The sequence below is a fragment of the Nilaparvata lugens genome, chromosome 2 (genome assembly GCF_014356525.2).
Source record: "Nilaparvata lugens isolate BPH chromosome 2, ASM1435652v1, whole genome shotgun sequence".
Lineage (NCBI taxonomy): Eukaryota > Metazoa > Arthropoda > Insecta > Hemiptera > Delphacidae > Nilaparvata > Nilaparvata lugens.
In genome coordinates, this window is record NC_052505.1 from 70,152,000 (window position 1) to 70,177,089 (window position 25,090).

Sequence of the window (25,090 nt, forward strand, 5' to 3'; positions counted from 1 at the left end):
CTTGACCACGGCTGCGTTCAAAATAAGAAGCCTTGTACTAACGTTATAACTTCCTTACTTATAAACAATCACATTTTACAACAATGTAAGCTATTCTGTATAAAATTTCATGTCACTTGAATGGAATTTGAACATTTATTCTAAAAAATCTAGAAAGAAAATTGAAATTTTTGGCTTCGAGGTGCACGATTTTGATATTTTTAGAATCTATGTGCAAAATTTGGAGATCTAAATCATTACCGTTTTTCCGGTTTGCAATTCACATGTTTTGATGTGAACAAACACAACCCTACTCTCTTTTATTATATAGATAGTGTGTGGCAGAATGTTAAAGTACCGTAAGTTTATGCTTTTTAATATCAAATTCTTATGAACAAACAACACATATGAAAATTTACCTTACTAGAAACATGGCAATTCGTACCTCCAAACGAACAAGTAATAATCATAACGTTCAAAACAATGCTTCTCTTTTCTTTGATAAAAGGCTCATGGTACGAGTATTTGAAAATACTGCATTTATTATTCTATCAAATACTGCATCATTCTATTAATTTTCTATTGAAAAAATACCTACCTAGTTTTCATTATTCTAACAATGGATTTCTTTTAAATTGTGAAAGTACGCCCAAAATCGCTTTTACACATTTCCAAGTAAGACTCAACATTTTTTTATTTTCGTAAAGAGGGGTGGAGATTATTTTTATGAAGTGTATATCAAGAAAATCCTCCTGAGACATATACCGAATAAAATGTAATTTTTAATTTTTGTAAGCTGAAGTTTTTCATATGTTCAGCTAGTCTTGTATTGAGAGGGTACGTTGAGATTGCTTCGAAATTTCTTTAAAATAATAATTTTTTCTGAGTTGGAGCTAAGCCCGAAATCAATGGGAGAATTAGATTTGAGAGTTGCTGATAGACAAAAAAGAAAAGTAGAGACTAAATGCAGAGACAATATGATATATGATACAATATATATATATATATATATATATATATATATAATATATATATATATATATATATATATATATATATATATATATTTGTAAGAATAAATAAATAAATAACTGATACTTACGCTATCTTTTCTCTATGCTAAAACCAGTGCCTTATTTGTAAAGTTTGAGGTGCCGGAACTCTGGCTGGCCCGACTACCGGGGGGTATGGAATACCCCCCAGTGGAAGGGAGTCCGGGGGATAACCCCCGGAAAAATTCTATAAATTTAGCCTTAAAACCTAGTTTCAAGTCTGTTTTCAATTATTTTAATTTTTAATCAAGTTTAACGTGAAACGAATACAGATTTGATCAAATTAAATGATAAAGGATAGCCTAATACTTTAAATTGCTAGAACCTGCAACTACGTTCCGGTACGTTCCGGTCGCCCTGGGAGGTACCAGAACGCCGTTCCGGTGCGTTCCGGCACAAATTAAGTTCTGGTTAAAACCTACTGGCGGTCAGTAACTCACTGTCTTTATATTATCGGTATAGCTTACGAATATAAGCCACCAGGTTAAAGCCTAATTTCAGTTATATTCTTTTTCAATAACTTCTTCTCTGTGTGCCTGTCTGCTTCGAGACGTTGGCTATCATGGTGGCAAAAAATTGATGCTTCGCTAAAAAATTTAGTCGAGGAAATTGGCGTTATGAAGCTTTGTGCGTTCACAAGAACTACGTTGCTGGAAAAGTTTAATAATAATTTTAATTCATAGGTGTATTGGAAGAGAGCATGCCATGTAGTGTTATTTATATTTACTCGTATATTATGCGTATGTAGTGTATTCTATGTCTTTGCTGACACTAGATTTTCCCAGCATATTGTGGAAATGAATTAATTTTTAAACAGAGAAGATCTGATGGTTCTGTTTCAATGGTGAGAAAATTTGAATTTCTTCACGAAAGCAGTGAGTGATTGATGAACAACGTTCAGAACAATGCTTCTCTTTTCTTTGGTAAAAGGCTCATGATACGAGTATTTGAAAATACTCCATTTTTATCATTCTATTAATTTCTTATTTAAAAAAATACTAAATTTTCATTATTCTCGTATGAAAAAAAAACAAACAAAACTATTGAAATTAGTTGTCATAAGGTTATTTAGTTTTAATATCCAGAAGAAAATTTTTGATTGAATGCTAAGGGGCGGAGGGCTTCAGTTCCCTGAGCCCCCTCACCTGGCTAGTTTTTCTAATTTTTGAAATAACAGGTTTTCTTCCAATTGTCTTCTCTTTCAGGCCTTGACTGTTGTTCCTCCAACAGTGCATAAAATTAGTAAATGCCAATCATAGGGTTGTAGAGCATTAGATTTTCTGCAATATAATGTATTATTTATCAATATAAATTAGTATTTTCAATGCATTTCCCTATGACTTTTGAAGCAACACATTAATATATGATCGAGAGAAATCAACGCGCTGAACACAGAACTGTCTCTTCTAAGTTTTAATAGATGAAAATTTTCTAAAACAATAAACAAAAGTTTTAAGTGTGAAATCTTCAGTTTTCCAAAAATTTATCAGTTGATTGAGAAATTTGGAGGGAATGCTTTTGCTGCCAACATGAAACATTGGAAACGAAGTGGTGGTGTTTGGAATTATGATTTAAGAACTGCAAATTGGAAACTTCTTTAGAGTTATATTTTTTTTACAAGAAATTGAGTTTTATTTAGTTCTCATTTCCTGAATGTTTGGGTGAGGGCCCACAAAATCGAGTCCCCAGAGTCCCCCCGCCACCTGGCTAAGCCCATGGTGATCGTACTAGAGGATAAATAACATGAAACTCTCAACATCCATGTGGCAACCAATGTGACAAGGAAAGAAGTCTAGACTTGTCACAGAAAGGTTCTTTAAATAATTTTCAAGGACAACGTGATTCTCGCATTATTTAATTCCAACATTCCCGTCTCGTTTCTACTCGCACAATTATTTATAAGTACTTGAAGTAATATATAGAACATCAATACAAAGCTTACGTAAGAATATACATCAAAGACATTTTTCATTTTCCAATTTTGGAATTATCAGATTAGATTTACTTGATCTATTTCATCCTTCATAATAGCCAGCATAATAAAGTTTGTCAAAACTGTATTTGAACAGGCCAAATAACAATTTACCAGCGGAGGAAAAGGAGTGTACAGCCATAAATACTCCAGCTAATTAGAAACCAAACAGGTCCTTGGAGCTTCACAAGAATCACATTTCCAGACTGTAAGCGTCTGTTTCAAAGTTTTCTGACCTTCAAAGACATCTAAACTAGTTTTTGCAAGTTGAACTTTTTTCTGGATTTACCATTGTCGTCATCTCTGTTGGCTTATAATCGTCTAGCCTATATAGGCACCAATTAAAAATTATCTAAGTTATTGCATCATATAATTGGGTTCAGTCTAAGGAATAGGAGGGTGTTTAAAATTAAGTTATGTAGTTTATTGTTTAATAGCTCTAACCAACAGCAACTCTATATTTGATTGAAAACTCTAGGGTTGAGAAATGAATATTTTTGAATCAAGTTATTATTGAAGACAGTTACCTGTATGTGATATTTCCCTGTATTGCACATTAAAGTTAATCTTATGTTGACTTCTATCTGAAGGCCCTATCCATGTAGTATGACAATAAATTTGTCAGCATCAACACGGTAAGCATTAGAAATAGCCTACTGTAAGGACAATAAGAAGATGAGAATCTTGCAGATAAATTACTTCATGAAATTCAGGAAGGTCTATTCGTCCATTAATAAACAACTATTGCGAACGTGTACAAGTATGTCAAAGCATAGTTTATTCCTGACTAAAGTGAACTTGGAAAGATAGATTCCAATTAACATTTCCTTATTACTCATTTTATGGTCAGCTTCTCAATTACAAGATAGTAATTGAGTCACTACTGACCCAGACCTTGATCCTGGAGTTGAGGTTGCGCAGGGTTGAGCTGACATTTACATAACACGATAATGATTCAAGTATCGAGAAGAAACGTGCATGTATTTCAGACATACATCTACTACAAAAGAGCAGTGAAGAATCACACATGCACTCTACAAAATGATTATTGTGATTATACGCCCTCGATGCCCAATACGGCACTACCAGTTCACATAGCTATTTTCTTTTCAGAAATTGTCTCGTTGATAATCTCTTCATAAAACGAAACTTTTGAGGTTCGATAACATACTTGAATATTCTATTTTTATGGTCATAAGTTATTTGAACTGTCACCAGCATCATCTAGGTTTTTTGAAGTTTATAATTATGATCATAGTCATATTGTTCCCACGTTTCATCTATTATATATAAAAGCGAAATGGCACTCACTCACTGACTGACTCACTCACTCGCAGAACTAAAAATCTACCGGAACAAAAACGTTCAAATTTGGTAGGTATTTTCAGTTGGCTCTTTAGAGGCGCACTAAGAAATCTTTTGGCGATATTTTAACTCTAAGAGTGGTTTTCAAGGGTTTCAAGTTCTTTTAGCATGTATATTCTTCTTATTCCAATATCTTAAAATTATAATTAGAATGTCCATACCATAAGTTAATATAGAACTATAATCTAGAGAGAGTACCTCTTCGGAACAGTTGTTCTGCTAACTAAATTAAAAATTTTATCAGGTTGGCATTAAGTTGAGTTGACTTTGTTAGGTTGGCACCAAGTTGAAGATTGAAATGCATTTATCCAGGACCACCTAAATACTAATTTATCCAATTAGCCAAAATTAGCGTTTTCTCAGCTTTTCTGCGTTTCCTCACCTTTTCCAATAATTGATGGAAATATATAAAAAAAAATTCAGTACACAGGTTTAGCTGAGGTGGAAGAATTTTGTTCGCCAAAGATACGCCGATATAGTAGCAGGTGTTTTCCGAGATCAAATTGACATAATACGTTCAAATTCGGTACAGAGGTTCTGCTGGGGTCTACATGCAGGCGAGCGAAGCGAGCCCGCTGATCTCATTTTTGGATAATTCAGTCGGGGGTCCAGGGGGCGGAGCCCCCTTTCTAGACGGATATGGCGAGCGAAGCGGGCCTGACGGCTAGTACATTATATTCTAATAGCTCTAACACCATTAAATGTGATGTTATATTATTATCTACGAGTATACCTTATCATTATAGCTGTCCGACAGAACTTTTGTGATTGTTTTTAATATCTTCGTCTACGATACCCTAGTCGTTCTTCTTATCTTCTTTTTATATAGCTGTATAATTGAATTCAACAGCAGCCTATAAATGAATTTGGGAATAGTTGCGTGATCAATAGAATGAGAATAGCGTGGCCTGATAACAAGCATTTATTTGAAAGATTCACATGAGGATAATCACTATGAACATGTCAACCTGTTTGACCTTATAATAGGCTAGATCTCGTTGGAGTCTCTAGGATAATTACCTTAAAAATTGGTCAATTTTTTACTAACATCAGTATTCGGGATTTCCGAAAGTGATGAAGCCAGCAAAAAAGCACCTACATTTCTTTAAATATATTTTCAAATTTACTTTCAAGGATTGTCCATTTAATCGTTGATAATGATAATGGTGCTATTTTTGAAATTCCTCTGTCAATCTATCCAAGTCATACTTGTTCAAAAATTTACTTCCATGAGTTCAAAACCCCCCTAGTGACACTTCCAGTTGGAGATTGATTTCACCAAACTGGATAGAGTTGTACAAGGATCAAGAAGACAAGGAGAGACAATTTATTCATCTATATTTTTTACAAAGAAACACTGATTAGGAGAGAAAAACTAAGGATACTCCTTGTACTATTTCTCTCCCAAATTTAGATAACATTTTAAAAGGAATATTAACATTTCAATTGGAATACTAGGAATCAAATTGCCTTCACTTTTCACGGATTTGCTTTCACGGATTTGCTTTCACGGATATAAATTCCAATTTTACTACTATAGGTACTCATAATTCGCTACAATTTGTAGGTTCAACCCTACAATTTTTATATTCAAGAAACTTTTATACTAGTAGCTCTGTAAACAGTAGACCTCGCGCAGTTATAGTCTCCTCTACATCGTATATTTAACAGTTTTTCATATCTCAACTCCTTATCACCACTTATCCCCAGTATTCATGCCTTCAGATGTACTGACAATGAGCTGAACATGAAACTCCCAAAACTCTTCACTCCTCTTTCATACATAATAATTATAGTCCGATGATCATCTCTCAAATCTTGCCTATTTCTATAGTCAACAGATGAGTGCAACGTTGCCGAATAAGAGTTTATCAACGTTGTTCACAGCTGACTTTAAATTATAGTTAATATTCTTATAAGACATCTGACGAAGTGGCAACATATCTAATGGTCTCTAAGGGAGGAAACTCTTCCAGTTACATTCGGACTTATTCCTGGACTATTACTTAATGATTAATATCGGGGCACCGAGCTTCGCTCGTTATTTATTTATTGACTTTTGATAAACCGAACACAATTCTTCAAAATGATTGGGCAAGTACTAACAGGCACAGCCCAAAACTGTTCTTTCCCCGAATTTTGATTTATACACTATAAATAGTCCAGAAAGTAGGTTATGTTCTTTCCATACACTTGAATTTAGGTTCAATTTTCTGTTCAAACATTCGAAAACAAAAAATATATAATTTAGATTATATACAAACCAAATTGAATAACAAAATAACACTCACTAATCACTTGAAATTGTCAAATAATGATCAACTTTGAAAATTATGATATACTCTAGTTTAGGAGGATTATCATGTCATGTCAACAAATCAGATCAATATGTTGATCAAATCGATTAAAAATTGTCTAGCTACATAAAATTTCCCGCTGATTGATTATGATTACAAATAATTCTGGAAATAATTCTGTCTCTCTCCCACACAGGCATCTTCTGTTATCGAGAGACGACGAAATTATCATCTGTTTTCCAAGGATGAATTATCCTTTTAATGTCGTTCAGCGAGTTTTCCAAAGAATGAGACCTAGTGCAATCAAATCTTTATATCATAAACCTAGTACGTTCCAAATTTCGTGAAAATCGTTAGAGCAGTTTTCGAGATCCGTAAAACATAAATAACCAGATATATACAGAAATTGCTCGCTTAATATAATAGGATAATGAATAAGTTCGAATGAATGGATTTCTATACTTAGCCTACTTGGACCTGCGACTAATGTCGCAAAAAAGGTTCTATAAATAATTTTCAAGGACGACGTGATTTTTCTATTATTCCACCATTCTTGTCTCGTTTCTACTTGCAAAATTATTCATGAGTAGGCTTACTTGATGTCATATATCATAGAAAAACAATATTGTTACAATCCCTACGGAATATTAAAAACATCAAAGAAATTTCCACGTTTTCAGTTTGCAATCAACTTATATCGTATAACTAACAAATTTGGCCTTTATTGGTCCAGTAGAATTCTAGTTCTGTTGGTGAGTGAGTGCCATTCTGCTTCTATATATAGATTTTCCAGTAGAAGATAAATATAGACTATCAAATTCCAATCAGGGAGCTGATTACGACATTATTATAGATTCCGAATGTACATTGATGGTGCAATTTCAAATCACTTTAGCTTGAGTTCAGGTTTCTCATAGGCTATACATTTCCGTACATTAGTCAGTGTAGGTACAAATTTGCTGGAAAAAATCCAGAGCATAACTTTATGACAAATGTGAGCTCAATAAGGAAATTCAAGTCTGAAACATAAATGTAGTTAACGGTGTACAAATAGGCCTCTTTCATACCTCTCATCACTTACTTGGATCTACTCGCCCATTAATCGTAGGAATTACAAGAGATTAAATCATGCACACACAGTGTATTAGATAAGATCGAGCCTACTGACCAAACTGACCTTGTCCACAATGTTATTCAAACTAGTTTGATAGTTTATTTCAATTAATATCTAAGGTCAGAGCCCAAAAGCTCTCACCAGTGTTCAACATTAATGAAAATGATTCCTCTCAAGAAATAACAAAAATAGAGAATAATTTGAGTATTTGACAACTAGAATATTATGAAACTTCAGCATTCATTGCCAATATCGAACTAATCCGATCAAATGAAACTTCAAGTATCATATATTTTATTGAATAAACTGTTTAGCCTGAAGGACGATTTTGTATATAAAGAGCCGCATCAAAGAGAGAAACTCAGATAATATCAATATATATCAAATAAATTTTGGGAAGAGCTAGACTAATATAATAACCAAAGCTAGAAGTTAATTTCCCTTAATTTTCCATTCAGGGGAAATTGATACAATTCCAAATAAATATACGTACTGGTACCTTTCTGTTTGAGATACCATTTTCTTCCCACTGAAGCAAAACTTGACTAACCGGTTTCGAAACCACGAACTGCAGCAAATTTTAATATTCCTGCTGCATTTGCACTACCATAAAAATAAACTAATCGATGACATTCATGGAAAGATGTCTGAATCAAGGTTACTCTCAGCTTCCTTCTTCCAGAGCTCCAGTGCTGATCGAAAATAATAATCCAATATTGATCTCAATCAGGGCGCCCATAGGCCCAATATTTTTTCGGTTACAATACTCTCCTGAAACTTATTATGATGAGTAATTGCACACCATTATTACCATAATGCAGCTTCATAATAATTGCATTTTTCTCTAAAGAATTGGCTTTACAGATTTCTTCATTATTTCAAACAATCAAAATTAATACAGATTACCAAAAATAAATTTTAGCGCAGAAAGGTAGAACTAGAATTGACACAAAAAGTATGGAATTTTAATGTAAGCCCGACCACAAATTCAAAAAGTAGTCTCATTGGACAATGACTCGCATCACTACCTCCGTAAACAAAGCCATAGTGCATGACAGGTGGTTGATGGTAACGTCAGCACAGGTAGGGCTCTTACACAAATAAAAGTTTGTTGATTTCAGCTGATCTAGTGTTTCACCTAGTGTTTTTATTGGTATAGAAGCCCTACCTGTGCTGACGTCACCAGAATGCACTAAATGGCTTTGTTTACGGAGGTAGTGCTCGCATGCGTTATTCTCAAGCTGCTCGCTTCCTATTAGTTGTAAACTGTGAAGGTAAAATGGCGACTCGTCAACCCATTGACCAATCAGACAGCTCCTTGGTTTTGGAGGCGTGGAATACTAATTCAGGTACTCTTACATCATTCATCATTTCATGTTATTACTCTGTGAAGTGTATTCAACCATAAGAGTGCAATAAGAGGGTAATCTATTATTACAAGAGAATTCGATTTACAGTTTCAGCTGGAAGGGGCTGAGAGTTTATCTTCACAAATTTATTTCTGCGTTTCTAAAACATTTTATCATTTTTTTTGTAGAGTTGTGAAGGAACGGATGGATATGAATGTTGTATGAGAGTTTTCTACATCTTTTTCATCTCAATAAACAAAATTGACCAGTGGTTTTTATTGCGGATGATGCCCAAATGCCTTTTTTGCTTGTGCGTGAGTGGCAAAGTGCGAGGGTGAATAGATGAGATTATCAAACGTCCATGCCATCAGCGGGTTTCGAGCCCACGAACCAGGCGGCGCTAGCAGACTGGAGTTTGTTACACTCCTAGAACGCTCCTTACCACTAGACCAGCCCGGCCAATATCAAATATCCGAATATAAAACTAAATACTGTATAAGAGAAACTGTGTTTCAGAGTGGAGTAAGATATCATAGAAATATAAATAAAATAAATACTAATTGATAGTCTATTTTCGAGAGTTTGACCAAAAGATAAGCAAATTAGAGAGATTGACCATAGCTGATTGTGAACGACTTGATGAAACCTTGGGTGAAGACGGATGGAGGGTACAGAAATGAGTGGAAGATTGATTGATTGATTGATTAGCTGCCTTTATTAAAAACCTAGGAGGGCGAAGTTAGGGCGCAGCCGCCCCTCTCTTACACTTAACCCTCGAAGAGAGAGAGAGAGAGAGAGAGAGAGAGAGAGAGAGAGAGAGAGAGAGAGAGAGAGAGAGAGAGAGAGAGAGAGAGAGAGAGTGAGAAAGTTCATCCGCGAGATGTGAGAAACAACAACTGATGATGGCGATTTCATTCTGTGCGCCCATAATTGCCTAGATTATTGCTATCTGGGACGTGAAAATATTTGGTCCAATAAACTGCGAAATTAGAATGTCTCCTTAACTTAATTTTTTTTGTCAATTCTATAAATATTTTGATGCTATTCTTTTTTTTTCTTTCTCTGGTCGTGCGCTCCCTGGGAGATTGCGCCCATAGGCCCGTGCCTACCGGGCCTATTGAGAGATCCAACCAGTTCGTTGCATTTCATGTGTACAGTAATACTAATAATAATACAGTACATTCATATCCACAACACTTTCGTAGACCCTATTAGATTCTTGTGAGATGAGGATGAGATGAATTGAACTAGATGAGATGACTACCGTAATGGTTGTTGGTTTTAGAGAGTTTGACTATCAATGACAATCAATAATTTTGTTATCGTTCGCAAATACCATTTATATCCCTGGAAATTTGAATTGAGTAACCTATTCAATAAATATACCGATGATCTGTTTCCTTAGAACCAAAACCATTCAAAAGTTCAAGATTTTTGGAAATCAATCTCCATTCTGAACAAACCACATAATTATAAAAAAGTTCCTCTTTCGAGTATTTTTGAAACTATTTCGAGCTTTCTCAACTTCTGAAAATGTGACAATAATCATTGTTTCTAATAATAATATTAGTCGTTCTTTATTGAGTGGAAACAGTTTGAAAATACAGTTGTTGTAGTACGGTAGTCAATCAAGCAATTAATAATAAAGTAGTGAGTACATCAGTACAGTGCGGTAGTATGCGACTGTGCTTGTCTACTTATTATTGTAGGAAACAGCTCGAGTATTCCATAGCTCACGGTATTTCTGGCAGAGATAATGCCAGAGCATGTATCTCTCCGCAACATGAAAGAAGATGATACCATACATATTAAAATGTATATTACCAATTCATTTTCTCGTATTGCAAAGATAACGTGAGAAACAATTGCCGCGGATGGCATATGCACCTGGATATCAACATATTCCTTTTGTGGCGGAGGGCTCATTAAAATGTAAGACAAGCTCTGCACGTAAAGTACCTACACAGCAGTACAGGAGCGATAAAAAGATACGGTTCTTTGTTCTTCATCTTCTAAAGTAAATAGTTCCCTGTGTCTTTTAATCTAGATAAATTCAAGGTCATGTGATGCGAGAATTTAATTCCCTGTTAAATGGTTGGCTTAAAGATTTTAAATAAAAATGTTGAAGGTCGGTTGAGCAGGTCGTTTTGCAGTTGCAACTCAGTAACTCTGTCCAGTACGGTAGGTCCACATGTTGTGAGCTCAGCACACCACCAGACTAGCAGGCAACTTGACTCAGGAAGTCGTGCACATTTCTTGAGCTGCAGTAAGTTACCGTACTGTATATCACTCTAATCATTCTAAAATGCCAATTTATCGACATTAATTCCTGCTACTGATAACAGCAATAATATTGTAATTCATGATAGCCTTATTACCATATCACACTAATACGCACAGTACCCTTCCTCTGGATATGTAGCAAGAATAAATTAATAGGTAAGAGCTCCAAGAGAAGGATATAACAGGTGTTGACTAGATAAATACATGATCTTCAAAGTTTTTGAAATTATAAACCTATTTCTCTGTATGGTTCTCTTTATACTTTGATTTCAGTCCTAATAATTCATGAAGAAGTGATACAGTTTAGTTGAGAAGTGAATTTAGAAGAAAAACAAGGAAACTGATGAATTTATTACATTATTACTATCCATAGAAAAACAAATTTTGAGAACATCCTATGTGAATGCAAATTATGAAGTTAAATCTGTAATGAAATAGCCCTCATGGTTCATGTATTTTGAGAGCAGTTTGTACAGAATAGGTCTCTGATTTATTGCTTGACCTCTACCTGTAATCCAGATCGATAGCAATGTTACTGCTGCTAGTAGGCTACGGTACATTCTTTCGTGCTTTTTTTCGGTAATCAATTGCACACAGTAACGAAAAGACACAATTATTTACAAACGCTGAGATATACGTAGTTTTAGCATATTTAATTTAACAATATTATATTTATCATGAATTCTCAACAATATTTGAATAATTTTTCCAAGTCGAGGCTTATGTGGGATTCATTGTCAGATGAAAACTAAGTGATTCACAACAGTCTGCTTCGCAACATCTATTGCGCGAAATTAATTAATACAAAACAAAAACTGAAAAAGAGATTGGTTATCAAATCTCTTCACAAATTGAGCAGAAAATTTGTTCATTATTACATTACTGTAGAGTTATTATTCAATCATTCTTAAGTACAGTTATTCTACAGATAATGGAGTAGAAAAATTGGCATGGATCAAATCACTTGTATAACTTGTATTACAAGCCAAACGAGACTAGGAAGTCACTAAAAATAATTAATATTTTGTTGTTGATTAAGAATTATATAACTTATTATGTATAGTAATGAAGTATTCATTCAACAGCAGAAAAATAAAATAAAAAAGGAGGAATAATATTAGATGTAGGCTAGTTATTTCATATAAATAATATTTTCCCCTAAAGTCTCTAATTTAGATAGCCAAATATACCGTACACAATGTGGTGAGAGAATTTATTTTTATTTGATGTTTTAAGAATTATCGAATAATAGCCGTCCAGGATAGCAGACACGACTAAAGGCTTTGCTCCCTTCAGTTTGCTAGTGCTATCTGGTTGTGGGTTCGAATCCCGCCGGTAGGCAAGGACGTTTGATCATCTCATATAGAATATACGTAGGCCTATTATTAAACTTTATTTACAGAGAGAAAACCCGTGGGACAAATGCAATAATTGCTAACGTACAATAATTCTCTGAGACTGAATAATATTTTATTTTGATACGAGTTGAGAAAATATAATGTAACTCACAAATGATAACTTCTTGATCTTCATTGAATTCTTTAGAATTATTCTTCAATAAAAAATAATGAATTCAATGAATACTAGACTATTGAGATATCTTCTTTTAAGGGGAAACGAATATGAATATCACGTGTAAAAAACCTCAAATTCCAAGGGCCGTAATTATAAAGCTGGGTTTACACTTAAGTTATTAACATTTTGCCTTATAGATTCTATTAGATTGAACGGAACTTGACAAACACATATGTTCATCATATGTATGATAAGTTATGTTCAATCTAATATAATCTATGAGGATTATATTATTGGTGTAAACCCAGCTTAAGCAATTCTTGATTCTTGAAACAGTTTCATCGCGAAGTATGCTTTGGTCGCCTAGCAACAAATCAAAACGTTGAATTAATTAGTATACTCTTTTTGATCGGTTATTCATCAATGCTAACTTGATTAAAAAAGCTGTTTAAATCGTTTATTAAACGGCCCGAAGCTACTTTTTCAAGTTAAATCCAGTTAGTCAAGATCACTTTTGATACTACAGTATTTTAATTCTACAAATCACTATAATATCACAACACAAAGTGTTCTTCCTCTTAATTGCAAAATAATCGAGAACCGTATGGCTCATTACTCATCTTCATTGTCATCACCATAAAATGTCAGTCTGTGGCTGTTGAATGAGCCTCGCAATACCGTAAATGCAGTCAATCTGGGTCACTATCCTTCCTGCTCTCATGGCCATTAAACTGTTTTATCGGTAATGTCAAAGTCACCCCTTGATGCTTCATGGTACTAAACTTGAAGAAGCAATTTTCTCAATTTAGAAGATAAATCATATGTTTGCGGAGCATTGCTATTTATCACAAATTATTATTATTACTATTATTATTTTGTGCCTAATCCATCTAAATTCGAAATTTTTGTGCCTTAGACCTATATAAAATATATTTAAACTGGAAATTTCTGTAAAGAATAGTGGAAGATACACAACCTAATTTTGGACTGCATTATTTATCAAAATCGGTAGAGAAGCAGTTTTGGGCTAAGCCTGTTGCTTCTTTCCCAAATAATGCTGTTATGATTCATGTACCAGTAAATAAATAAATAAGTAAATAAATAAATCATGTAAACAATCATTCTGGAGTTGTAGAGCTACTGCAACTATTTGATCAGTTTGGCAAATAGCCAATCCAATTACATGAAAAATTCCAAATCATAGAATTATAGTGGAAATTCATTCATACCACACTGAAATTTGTAAAGTAGCAAGGAAAAATCACTTAAATGGGCTATTATTTTACTTAAGGTAAAGTTATACACTATAACGGGTCTGAATATAGGAAAAAACATTACATAGGACAATCCTCTTTGTAAGACAATGATATTTTTATATACGGTACCTCATTTTGTACATCATAATTCAATAAAAGCGAAATGAGAGGGACTCATTCATTCATCACTGAAGCTAAAACAATGAAATTTGGTAGGTAGATTTAGTTGGATCCCTACATGCATACCGTATTCCAAACTAAGCTTGAAATTTTGGGTATTTTTTATAAGTAAATGTTTCTTATCTTTGATTCGTAAAGTCAGCTTCTTCCAGAACAACTTTGTCAACAAACTCTCAATTATTTGGTTCAGAGTTTCAGGAGAGTTTTTCGAAAGGGCATTGAGAATAATTCTTTGTAACACTCGACAAGGTATTCTAGGTACATCGATATTGACTATTTTTCAGAAATGGTTTGCGTTTTCCAAACTATGATTTTCCAAATTATGATTTACCAGATTTCTTGAGAAAGATTCAGTCAAAAGTATTAAAGCTTAATCATAGGCAAGAATAATGTATAGACACTAGACTAATAGTTTACAGTGAGTATAGACTACAGTGATAGTGTACAGATGCTATACACTATCCTTGGATCATAGGGACTAATGAGTGGAGACAATGGAGAGATTCTGACAAGTATCGGGTAGCCTACCTTAAAGTATTCTGAATTCTCTAGAATCATGTTATCTGGATTTAGAAGTAAATAATATAGGCGACCCGAAACAAGCTTACTATAGTTTAGTATAGTTACAATAGTTCTTCTAGCTTCTCATAGGCTGTCTCCCGGTGGCCCGGGGATACTGAGGGGTGAGCCCTATTGTTTGAAAAGTAGGACGAGCGAAGCGCGCCTGCCGGATACAGAATAGTCTTCTACCATGCTATAGAAATGAGAATTCACTTTTGAACAATATCAACCATGCAAGGTCTACAGTATTGGGTTTGTTAATTCCAATAACATGTTGGGAATGTTAGCAAATTATGAATGTGATTTTCTTAATTTCTTAAAACGTTCTTCAATAGCAAATTGAAGTTCAAAAATGAATAACTCATTATATTTCTCTATAACAATAGATTCTGATTGAATAAATTTGTTACTTCAGCTCTAGTCATTCATTTTTCAAAAATGAGATTGCTAATATAAGCTCAATGACATTGAAAGTTATTGAATGAATGTAATTTATTTATTAGAACTTTACGTTCTGAAGTAAAGAACTTTAAAGAAAGAACTAAAGAACTTCACGTTCTATTTATTAGAACTTTACTTTCTAAAGTAAAGAACTTTAAAGTAAGAACTAAAGAACTTTACATTCTCTGCAAACCAAGTCTGGTTATCCCAAGTTTGTTGGGCTGTTAAGGTGGCTGATTATTTTTCGTGTACCCTTGTCAAAGAAAAATAATTTATTCGCAAAGATGCACTTAGTGCAGTGGTGATAATTCGCGCTTCACTCAAGGTGAGAGCATATGAATCAATAAGCAGCTTATAAATGACCTGTAAGCCAAACATCACTTCTCGAGTATAGTAGGTACAAATTACTCGTTGGAGAACTCTATAAATGCTTGCTTTACTCTTATGTAATGTAGGATATAGAATGTGTTTTCACTCAATTAGATTTGTTGCAAATCAATAGGAGGAGACTACACAATTTAGTGCGTTGAAAATATATCAATTTAAAAAGAGATTGAAGACACAGTAGAAAAAGATTTTCAGTCTTCTTGAGTTTTGTTACGGTGAGTCATTACTGTATTTAAATTTTCTCATGAAAACTGCGATTGTATTGTTGTTCGATACTTCTACGATAACGTGATAAAACATACAACAAAAAGTTCAAAGAGAACTTGGTTTCCGTTAAGGTTGCGTGCACCACAGCTCTTGAAACTTTTAACACTCGTGACATTTTTCAAGATATCTAGATTTGGATAATATCAAGTTACGGGCTTTCATTATTTTTACTTTTTGAGATATGAGCGTCCAAATTTTTAATCTTGGGGGAGATCCATTTCCGAATTGGTGGCAAATAGATTCATGAAATTTACAGGAAACATCCATATATTTGATTGCTCAGATTATCAATCATACGGAAATGTATTCCATTTTGAGAAAATAACCCTATTTGAGCTATTATTTTTAAGAATTGATATTCTGAGGAATCGAATAATATGTCATGAGATGAAATACCTTGAAGAATGATAACTTCTTGATAGTTTCTAAATAGAAATACTTGGAAAAATACACCAGTAATAGAGTTTCCAGAAGTGTGTGGTGCATATAGTCTGAAAAACATTTCTGCTCAGGCTGTAAAACAGCCAATAGGCTGTATTCGTTAGGCTATTGGGATTCTATAGAGATGCCCACTTTATAATGGCAGTGTTTGATTAACATTGGTGTTGCTTTCCTTGTCTATCATTTGACGAAGCAGATAGCGCTATCCTTTTCCATCTCCGCATCGTTGTCAGATCTTTAATAACAATGTAGAAATATAATTAAATAACAATATATTCAATCTCCATAATTATTATGAAAATTTATTATTCAATCATTTAAATATATTTTTTCTTGTCGAATAAAGTATAATTGATTATTCAAACAAGAATGAACAGTATTAATTATTACATCAGATATACCGGTATCAGCTTTTCTCTATAGAAGAGATCAGTGGCAAGTCAGAGAATCGGCAACTCCGTTTGGCCTATCTTTCTCTACTGCTATATTATAACGTGGACCTCACTGTATAGGTTATATTTTATTTTATAAAGAGAATGGAATCTTATGAAAATTCATCTAATGTAGAAAACACCATAGTGCTTAGTGTATGGATATCAAGTATCCATAAAAATAGAAATAAAAATAAAAATCTCAGTACCCTTTTTGAATTATTTAATCACATCATGTTTCAACATTGATTCAATGAGATTTTTCTTTTTCTTTCTATTTCTATTACAAGTAGCCCTATACAGAAAAGAGACAAGTATCCATACGCTAGATGTTTGTAGACGAATCGGCATGCCATTGAAGGAATTTATGTGTCTACAGTATATTTAAAGATGCGACTATAAGTGACAGAAACAAAAAGATTTTTTCAGTTGATAACATAATCACGTAACAAAACTGGGGGTTGATTCACATCTGTTCAATATGGTTTAAATTTTGAAAAGTGATGGAATAGAAGGTGTATCCAGTAGGTACCCGTTCCCATGTATTTGTTCGCGTTCTCAATATAATAGTTATTTCAATTTCTTCTGAGGTTCTCATCCCAACTTGAACTATTGGTGGATAACTGAACTATATGACTCATTTTGTTCACTTGTACAATAGTACTTCTACAACTTACTAGTTGAGCCTGGACGCGTTTCAGGTCACTGGGCCCCATCTTCAGCAAGCAAGCTATCTTCAGTACTCTTTTATATAGTAATAATTTTTATTATCAGTTCTCAAGAATCGATTGAATGTGTTTTGCAGATGTTAGTATGGTGTTTGATTGTGCTGGTGTCGGCCTTCGGCGGGGGTGAGTGTGAGGACATGAGTGGCCTGCCCAAATTCATGCACATGAGCACAAGTCAGTTCCGCCATCTGAGGGACACCCTGCTCAACATCATCGGCAGAACCACGGCCACTCAGCCTCAAATGGCCAGGTTAAGCAGGATGCAGGTAACCAACATTTATTATCTATTACCTAATTTTGAGAAACAAAATAGTTCATAAAAATTTTTCGCCTAAAAACGATGACTCCGCCACGTCATCAAATTGAAAAAGCTATTCTATTCTAAAATTTGGGATGGAAACAGTCTTGGGCTACGCCTGTTATTCTCTCCCGATCATACTATGGCATATTATTATGATTATCAGTAAATAGAATGGAATGATCAAACACTAAAAAGTAAGTTTTGAAAAACCAAATTCATGTAAAGCAAAGCGCACTCGACAATTTTTACGTTAAGTTAAATAGCTTCAGTGGATGAGGGTGTGGTAATTTTTTTTCGGGATTGACAATAATGGGTGTCATCATGGATTGATAAGACTTGAGGCTCAACATCTATCATTGTAGGAGGAAACTAGACTCGCAATCAGATATTGTGAGATATTAATAATACCGGTACCGTGCATTGCTTCATTTCCTCATCTCATATGGAGTAGTGTTCAGGAGAAATTCTGTAGAGTCAATCCTAATATTTAAAATACAACAGCAGGCAATCAGAGTAGCCTAATGGTAGATGAGACAATGAGAAAAGCTGTCATTCATATTATTTTTAAAAACCTAGAAACTATTCTTCTTCTCATCCTTTTTATGTCTGATTGAAAGGACTGAGACAATATAAAATAAGGCTCCATGATACATTCATAATATGGAAAACCAGTATTATCAATTTGAGACGACATCATCGGTTGATCAGCATTGAACTTCGTTTCTGGGCCGTTTGCACAGTGTAAGTTTGAATGGAATCTCAGGTAAAAATTGATCAAATCCATTTGCTATAATAATAAGTTGTGATTCACTCTGACACTAAACCACCAGCTGATTCAATTTAGTTCAAGCTTTCACTGTGCAAATAACACGTAAAGGTGCGTACAGATTTACACGCGCATTTCTCTCTTAATCAGCTGATGCTATATGCTGTATCTAACTCTTTATGTACAAATACAGATATAGTACAGCATGAATACAGACATACATCAGCTGATATGAAGTGAAATGAGCGTGTTCGTGGAGCGTAAGTCTGCACGCACCTTAATATGGAAAGTTTTGGAATGGCTATCCGTTTTTATAAATGGCTTACCCGAAGGTGAAAAAAATTGGAATCAAATCGATAAAAGAGCTAATAAAATGTTGTTCTCATTCCATTTGTGAATTATTCAATAAACATTCTGATATGATAATCATATGTCATGGATCAGTTATTTGAATTATTCTAAATCATCAGAAAGTTTGTTATTTTATCTCAGTTTATTTTAGTCAATGAAAGCCATTATTCTAGCTCTTCAATGGTCTCTATTTATTACAATTTTATTGACTAAAATAAGTACCGGTAATCAAAATGCCAAAGAGAAAAACCCGGGATCGAAATAATGTTGAATCTCCATCACGGAATCAGGATAAGCCTACCGAATTATCTCGAAATGAACCCGTTGATACATCTTTCAACTCGGAATCAATTGGGAAAATTCTAAAACCAAAATGTCTAAGTGTGGATCCAGATTCTCCTAGTGCACCAATGGAATGGAGACACTGGAAAAGAATGCTGGATGCCTACTTGAAAGGAAACTATTACACTGAAGATACGAAAGTTACCTTGCTGTCAGCTGAAAATTACAAATTGATAATAGATTGTACTACATTCGAGGAAAGTATCTCCATCCTTGAAGGCATATTTATCAAGAAGAAAAGCGAAATCTTTACAAGGTACCTTCTCTCTATAAGAAAACAAAAACAAGGTGAGTCCATCGATAATTTTTTCCTAAAACTGAAAGAACTCAGCCTAGAATGTAATTTTACAGCGATCTCTGCTACAGAGAATCGAGAGGACCACATAAAAGAAGCATTGATTGCAGGTTTATATTCATCCGAAATCCGCCAACGAATTTTAGAAAGCCCAGATATGTCTTTGCATGAAACTCTTAATCGTGCAAGAGCTTTTGAGTCTGCAAAAAATCAATCACAATGCTACAATAAATCTAATCCTCCATTTGAGCTTAATGCTTGCAAAGATACAGAAAATGCATCAAATCTAATTCCTAATCAAAAAAACACTTCAGACTCCTCATTATCAGCTGTTAGTATTAGTGGACAAGCATGCCTTTTTTGTGGCAACAAAAAACATTCTCGACTATTTTGCCCAGCTAAAAACGAATTCTGCAAGAAGTGTGGTAAGAAGGGACACTTTGCTCGGGTATGTAACTCAAAATCTTCGTATTAGAGAAAAAAAGAGAGTCTAGTAATTCGATATTACTAACACCTTCAGTGCAAGCCGAAAAATGTCTTTCAAAGGTTATTCCTATTACCATAAACGGAACTGAAAGTCAAGCACTGATCGATACTGGAGCAACTGGCAACTCTATTGACGATACCTATGCAAAAAAACTGAATTTAGAAGTTATACCAGAGATAGGAAAAGTAACTTTAGGCTCAAAACGCTTCACACCACAAATCCGAAGCAAAGTTAACGTGAATTTAACAGTTCAGGGAGAGAGTTATACAAACACAACCTTAATGCTTATGCAAGACCTCTGTGAAAATATTATTCTTGGGCACGAATTTATGAACAATTTCTCCAGTATAGAAATACCATTTGGAGGTAATAAGCCACCTCTTACTATTTGCGGAATAACTCAAGCAAAAATTCCTCCTTGCTCCCTTTTTCAACATCTAAAACCCAATTGTCAACCAATTACAACCAAATCTCGCAAATTATCAAAAGATGATGAAGATTTTATTTCCAATGAAATTCAACAATTACTGGAAGATGGCATCATAGAAGAAAGCCACACACCTTGGCGTGCCCAAGCGTTTGTTGTTAAACCCGATAACCGAAAAAAGGATGGTTATAGATTATTCTAGAACTATAAACAAATTCACTGAATTGGACGCCTATCCCATTCCAAATATGGAAGATTTAGTTCACAAAGTAGCTCAGTATTCCTGGTATAGTACTGTAGATCTGAAATCCGCATATCACCAAGTACCAATCTTACTTGAAGAAAGGCAATACACAGGATTTGAAGCATGTGGGAAACTTTATCAGTTCTGTCGTATTCCTTTTGGTGTCACTAATGGTGTTTCAGCTTTTCAAAGAGTAATTGATTCACTCATACAAAAAGAGAAATTATTTGATACCTATGCTTATTTAGATGACGTCATAATTTGTGGAAATTCAAAAGAAGAACATGACACTAATCTTGAACGGTTTCTTGCAGCAGCTTCAAATAACTCACTTACTATAAACAAGGAGAAGAGTAAATTCTGACAAAAGGAGATACGTTTCCTAGGATTTTTAGTTGGAAACAAATCATTACGTCCAGATCCCGAACGCCTTGAGCCTCTACTTAATATGCCCCCACAACACCTTACAACCCTCAAGGTAATGGACAGGTGGAACGCTACAATGGAATAATTTGGAAGACAATCCGTTTAGCCCTACGGTCCAGGAACATGGATACTTCTCACTGGGAAAAGGTACTCTTAGAATCACTAAGCAGCATTCGCTCGCTTCTCTGCACGACCATCAATTGCACACCTCACGAGCGAATGTTCATTCATCCTCGTAATCCCACATCTATGACAAACTTGCCATCCTGGCTGATCAACGCCAAGGAGGCATGGATGAAGATCTTTGTAAGACGCAGTAAGCATGATCCTGAAGTTGAAAAGGTGGAAATTATTCATTTGAACCCTCATGTCGCTCAAGCACTTTCTGATGGAAGAGAAGTTTCTGTCAACATTCGTAGATTGGCCCCGGTAAGGTTCCACTACTGGGAGGGAAGAATGATATGATAATCATATGTCATAAATCAGTTGTTTGAATTATTCTAAATCATCAGAAAGTTTGTTATTTTATCTCAGTTTATTTTAGTCAATAAAAGCCATTATTCTAGCTCTTCAATGGTCTCTATTTATTACACATTCGAATAAAATCTCCTCTCTTATTATAGTATAATTTGAGAAGCAAAAACACATTCACAGATGAAACTTTATGATTACGGTTAAAGAAATCTCAGAAAGGAAATATCACAGTACAAATGTAAAGTTTTTTTCAAGAATCATCGCTAAATTGATTCCTTTTCTCCATTGCTGAATTCTCTTAACCTATTCTCGCAATCATATACTCGTAGATCTTCAAATCTTCTAATTGCAATATTATCTATACATGATATATATAGGTATCGGCAAAACTGAAAACGTTGTCTGCCAGGAGTTCGCTTCCTCACTTCATTTTGAGTTTGAAAAGAATCATACACAAAACCTCAAGTAAAATGAGAAAGAACGTTCTCCAAAACACCACATAATAGCAAATATATCTTTTGAATGTAGCATGTTGTTTATTTCCTACGAATCCGAGTAGATAGGCAAGCACATTTCTGACAAGAGGTCAGCGAATCCAATGGCATGCTAGGCCCATATATCTGGCACTGTAGGCTTAGGCGAACCAAGGAATGCCGAAAACACCAAAATTATAGTTTGTCAATTGCTTTCTTGTAAAAGGCAGAGAGCTGAGAGCTGGATTCTGGATTAATAGTGATACTATGCAAGAGGTCAGTGGAAACAGGATATTCTGTTACGATTAAACAATCGCACGCACACTCACAAAATTTCCATTCGTAAACTTGTCATCTTCCACTATTAGGCCTAAGTTATTGTTTCAGCCTATCTTGAGGTTGAAATACCGGTTGGCCATGCGTCGTTCGCGCGTAAACCTTGTCAGTAGACAGCGTATCTGATCAAACGATTAAATTTATATTATTTCACTCACATCGTCACATGTCTATATTTATTTATTCATTAAGAATGTGGAATCGGAATTCCTGTTTCACCAAGCTTAGACCGTGCGAAATCAACCTCCATTTCCGAATGTGAATGCGCAAACCTTGATCTTAGCCGCCGTATCAAGGGCAAGGCAAGCACTAGTGCACTGTTCACTTCCGAATCACCGGTCTGGCTTCATCTCAGAACTCGCAAATCTCATGTCAATGACTTTCCTTTAGATTAATGTTTTGGTTTGCTAGTTTATTATTTTTTGTCAGTTATAGCCCATCTTTTTTATTTTAAAAATGTAATAAATACTCCCATCGCACTAGCTTAAAAAAAGAAAAGCATTTATTGAATGCATTATGGTAGATAAAAAGTAAGATAGCCTAGATGACATCTTCTTCTATTAAATTTATATTTCTAGTAAGTATCGCCGTATAAGATGGTTTCCTGATGAGAGTTTGATACGTTATAGACATTATCAATGTTATATATTATGGAGTTGAGCATGGGTATATTGTTTATTTCTTGTAATAATGTATTTCATTAGTGATACCGGTGTACCTGATCTGTTATTCAAAAAAATAATTTCATAGTACCCTTTAAAAGAAAACTTTTTATATAGAATACAATAACAACTAGTATCGGTATATTCAATCAATTTTCAAGTTTTTCTTAAAATAAGCTATAATTCTATTTATGTTTATTTTTTATTTTTCTATATCATCTACAATCCAATGAAAAAATAGGGTAATTTTCCTTTGATATGTTAATAGCTATTTAAGAGAGTAAACGCGACTTTTATTATTGCTTGAGCAAAACAGTTAGCCTATCGCGCGACTTGTAGTGGAGTATGATCATTTTGCGAAAGGAATAAAGAAGTTCTACTGTTGAATTAGGTACATTATAACATTTTTTCTACAACTGCAGTATGGGACTACGAAACAATAAATTCATGATAGCCCATAAATTGTCGTCATTGTTGAGGTTATGAATCTTGACCATCACAGAGCTCGGATGACAATAACTATTAATATATTTATTTAAATATTGATAATAAATATTATTATGGCTAGAGCCCGCAATCAATCAGCTTATTATCATAAAAAATTAACATTTATTAGGTAATTCTAGTGAGAAGTGAAGTACGAGAACGAACTGAGAACGCACAGCGAGTGTAAAATGAACGTAATGCGCATGCGCAGAGAGCGTAAAATAAATCGCAATAACTTAACTACCCTAAAATAATGATATTATTAACTGCAGGAGGCTCTTTTAGCAATATATTATTTTACATTTTCAGTTATAAATCAGTAGATTTTAAATGTATGATCTCGTTTTCACTTTATAGGCGTAAACTTCTCACTAATAAATCATAAAATACTGTTAAATGAAACAATACTCAGTGTCCATAGGTTGAAAGTACTGAAGGAGCGAAAAATCATTGAGAGTATTTATTTTTTCAAATTATGATTATAATTAGAATAACAGGGAAAAGAATGAAACGTCCTTGAAAAACAGTCAAAGACTAGAAGATGGATCACCTGCTCGTTTGCAGAGGTGAAAGAGCTAGTTTTCGTTACCAGGAAGCTGCAGTAAAAAGAGAAAAAGGATAAACATTTGACGTTATCCATAAATTATTTATCAAGAAAACTAGAACTTGAATTTTTTATGACATTAAAAAGTTACTGATCAAGAAAAATGTTTGTTTTTGATAACTCGAGTATACATTTGCGTATGAAATGTAGAGAATGGATCAATTTATTTACGGGACGCGTTCTGTAACTAGACTTATGTCTAGACTTAATCTCGATCAAAACATTTGAAAATGTTCAAGTCAGATAAAATTTACGAGTGCACTGGAAAACATGACTTCTATGGGAATAGTTACTAGATGATTCCAGTGCACATTTGTAAATCGTACCCGGTTGACCATGTTCAAATGCCTTGACCGAGCTTGGCGAAACCGGGCATTAAACTCATAAAATCGCATTCTCTAACGATTCAATTATTTTCGCAGATGTTGCAGCCTTCTCAAGAGAACAAGCCGTTTCCTTGCAACACGACAGGGTACAGGTCGAGTAGTCGTCCGACCAGCGTGCATCAGCTGATGCCAGGAGACATCGACATCATCGGTGCTCTCGGTGACAGCCTGACGGCGGGGAACGGTGCGGCTGCCACCAATGTCTTCCAAGTCTACACCGAGAACAGAGGCATATCTTGGTCAATTGGTCAGTGCTATGAACATTCATTCAATACACGGGCGCCGACTTATGAGAACATTTGTGTGGCCTCAATTGCCCTGGGGGTCTGGGGGGTATGGAATCCTTTTCCATCAGGAAAAGGGTGGCCGGCCACCCCAGAATTCCCAAAATTCCCCCCACCCAGAAAATTTT

At 34.5% G+C, this 25,090-nt stretch overlaps 1 protein-coding gene across 2 annotated transcripts in view; it reads left to right on the top strand.

Moving 5' to 3' along the window:
- LOC111048859 (phospholipase B1, membrane-associated) overlaps nt 1-25,090 on the top strand; it is a 45,178-nt gene that overhangs the window by 13,639 nt on the left and 6,449 nt on the right. Inside the window, exons 1-3 of one of the 2 annotated variants that reach the window (XM_039421587.1) lie at nt 11,245-11,394; nt 17,696-17,884; nt 24,715-24,925. In XM_039421587.1, coding sequence (XP_039277521.1) covers nt 17,696-17,884; nt 24,715-24,925 — 400 coding nt within the window. In that variant the 5' untranslated portion in view covers nt 11,245-11,394. Of the gene's footprint in view, nt 1-11,244; nt 11,395-17,695; nt 17,885-24,714; nt 24,926-25,090 lie in introns of those variants that run through there. The other variant, XM_022334838.2, reaches the window with a different exon arrangement.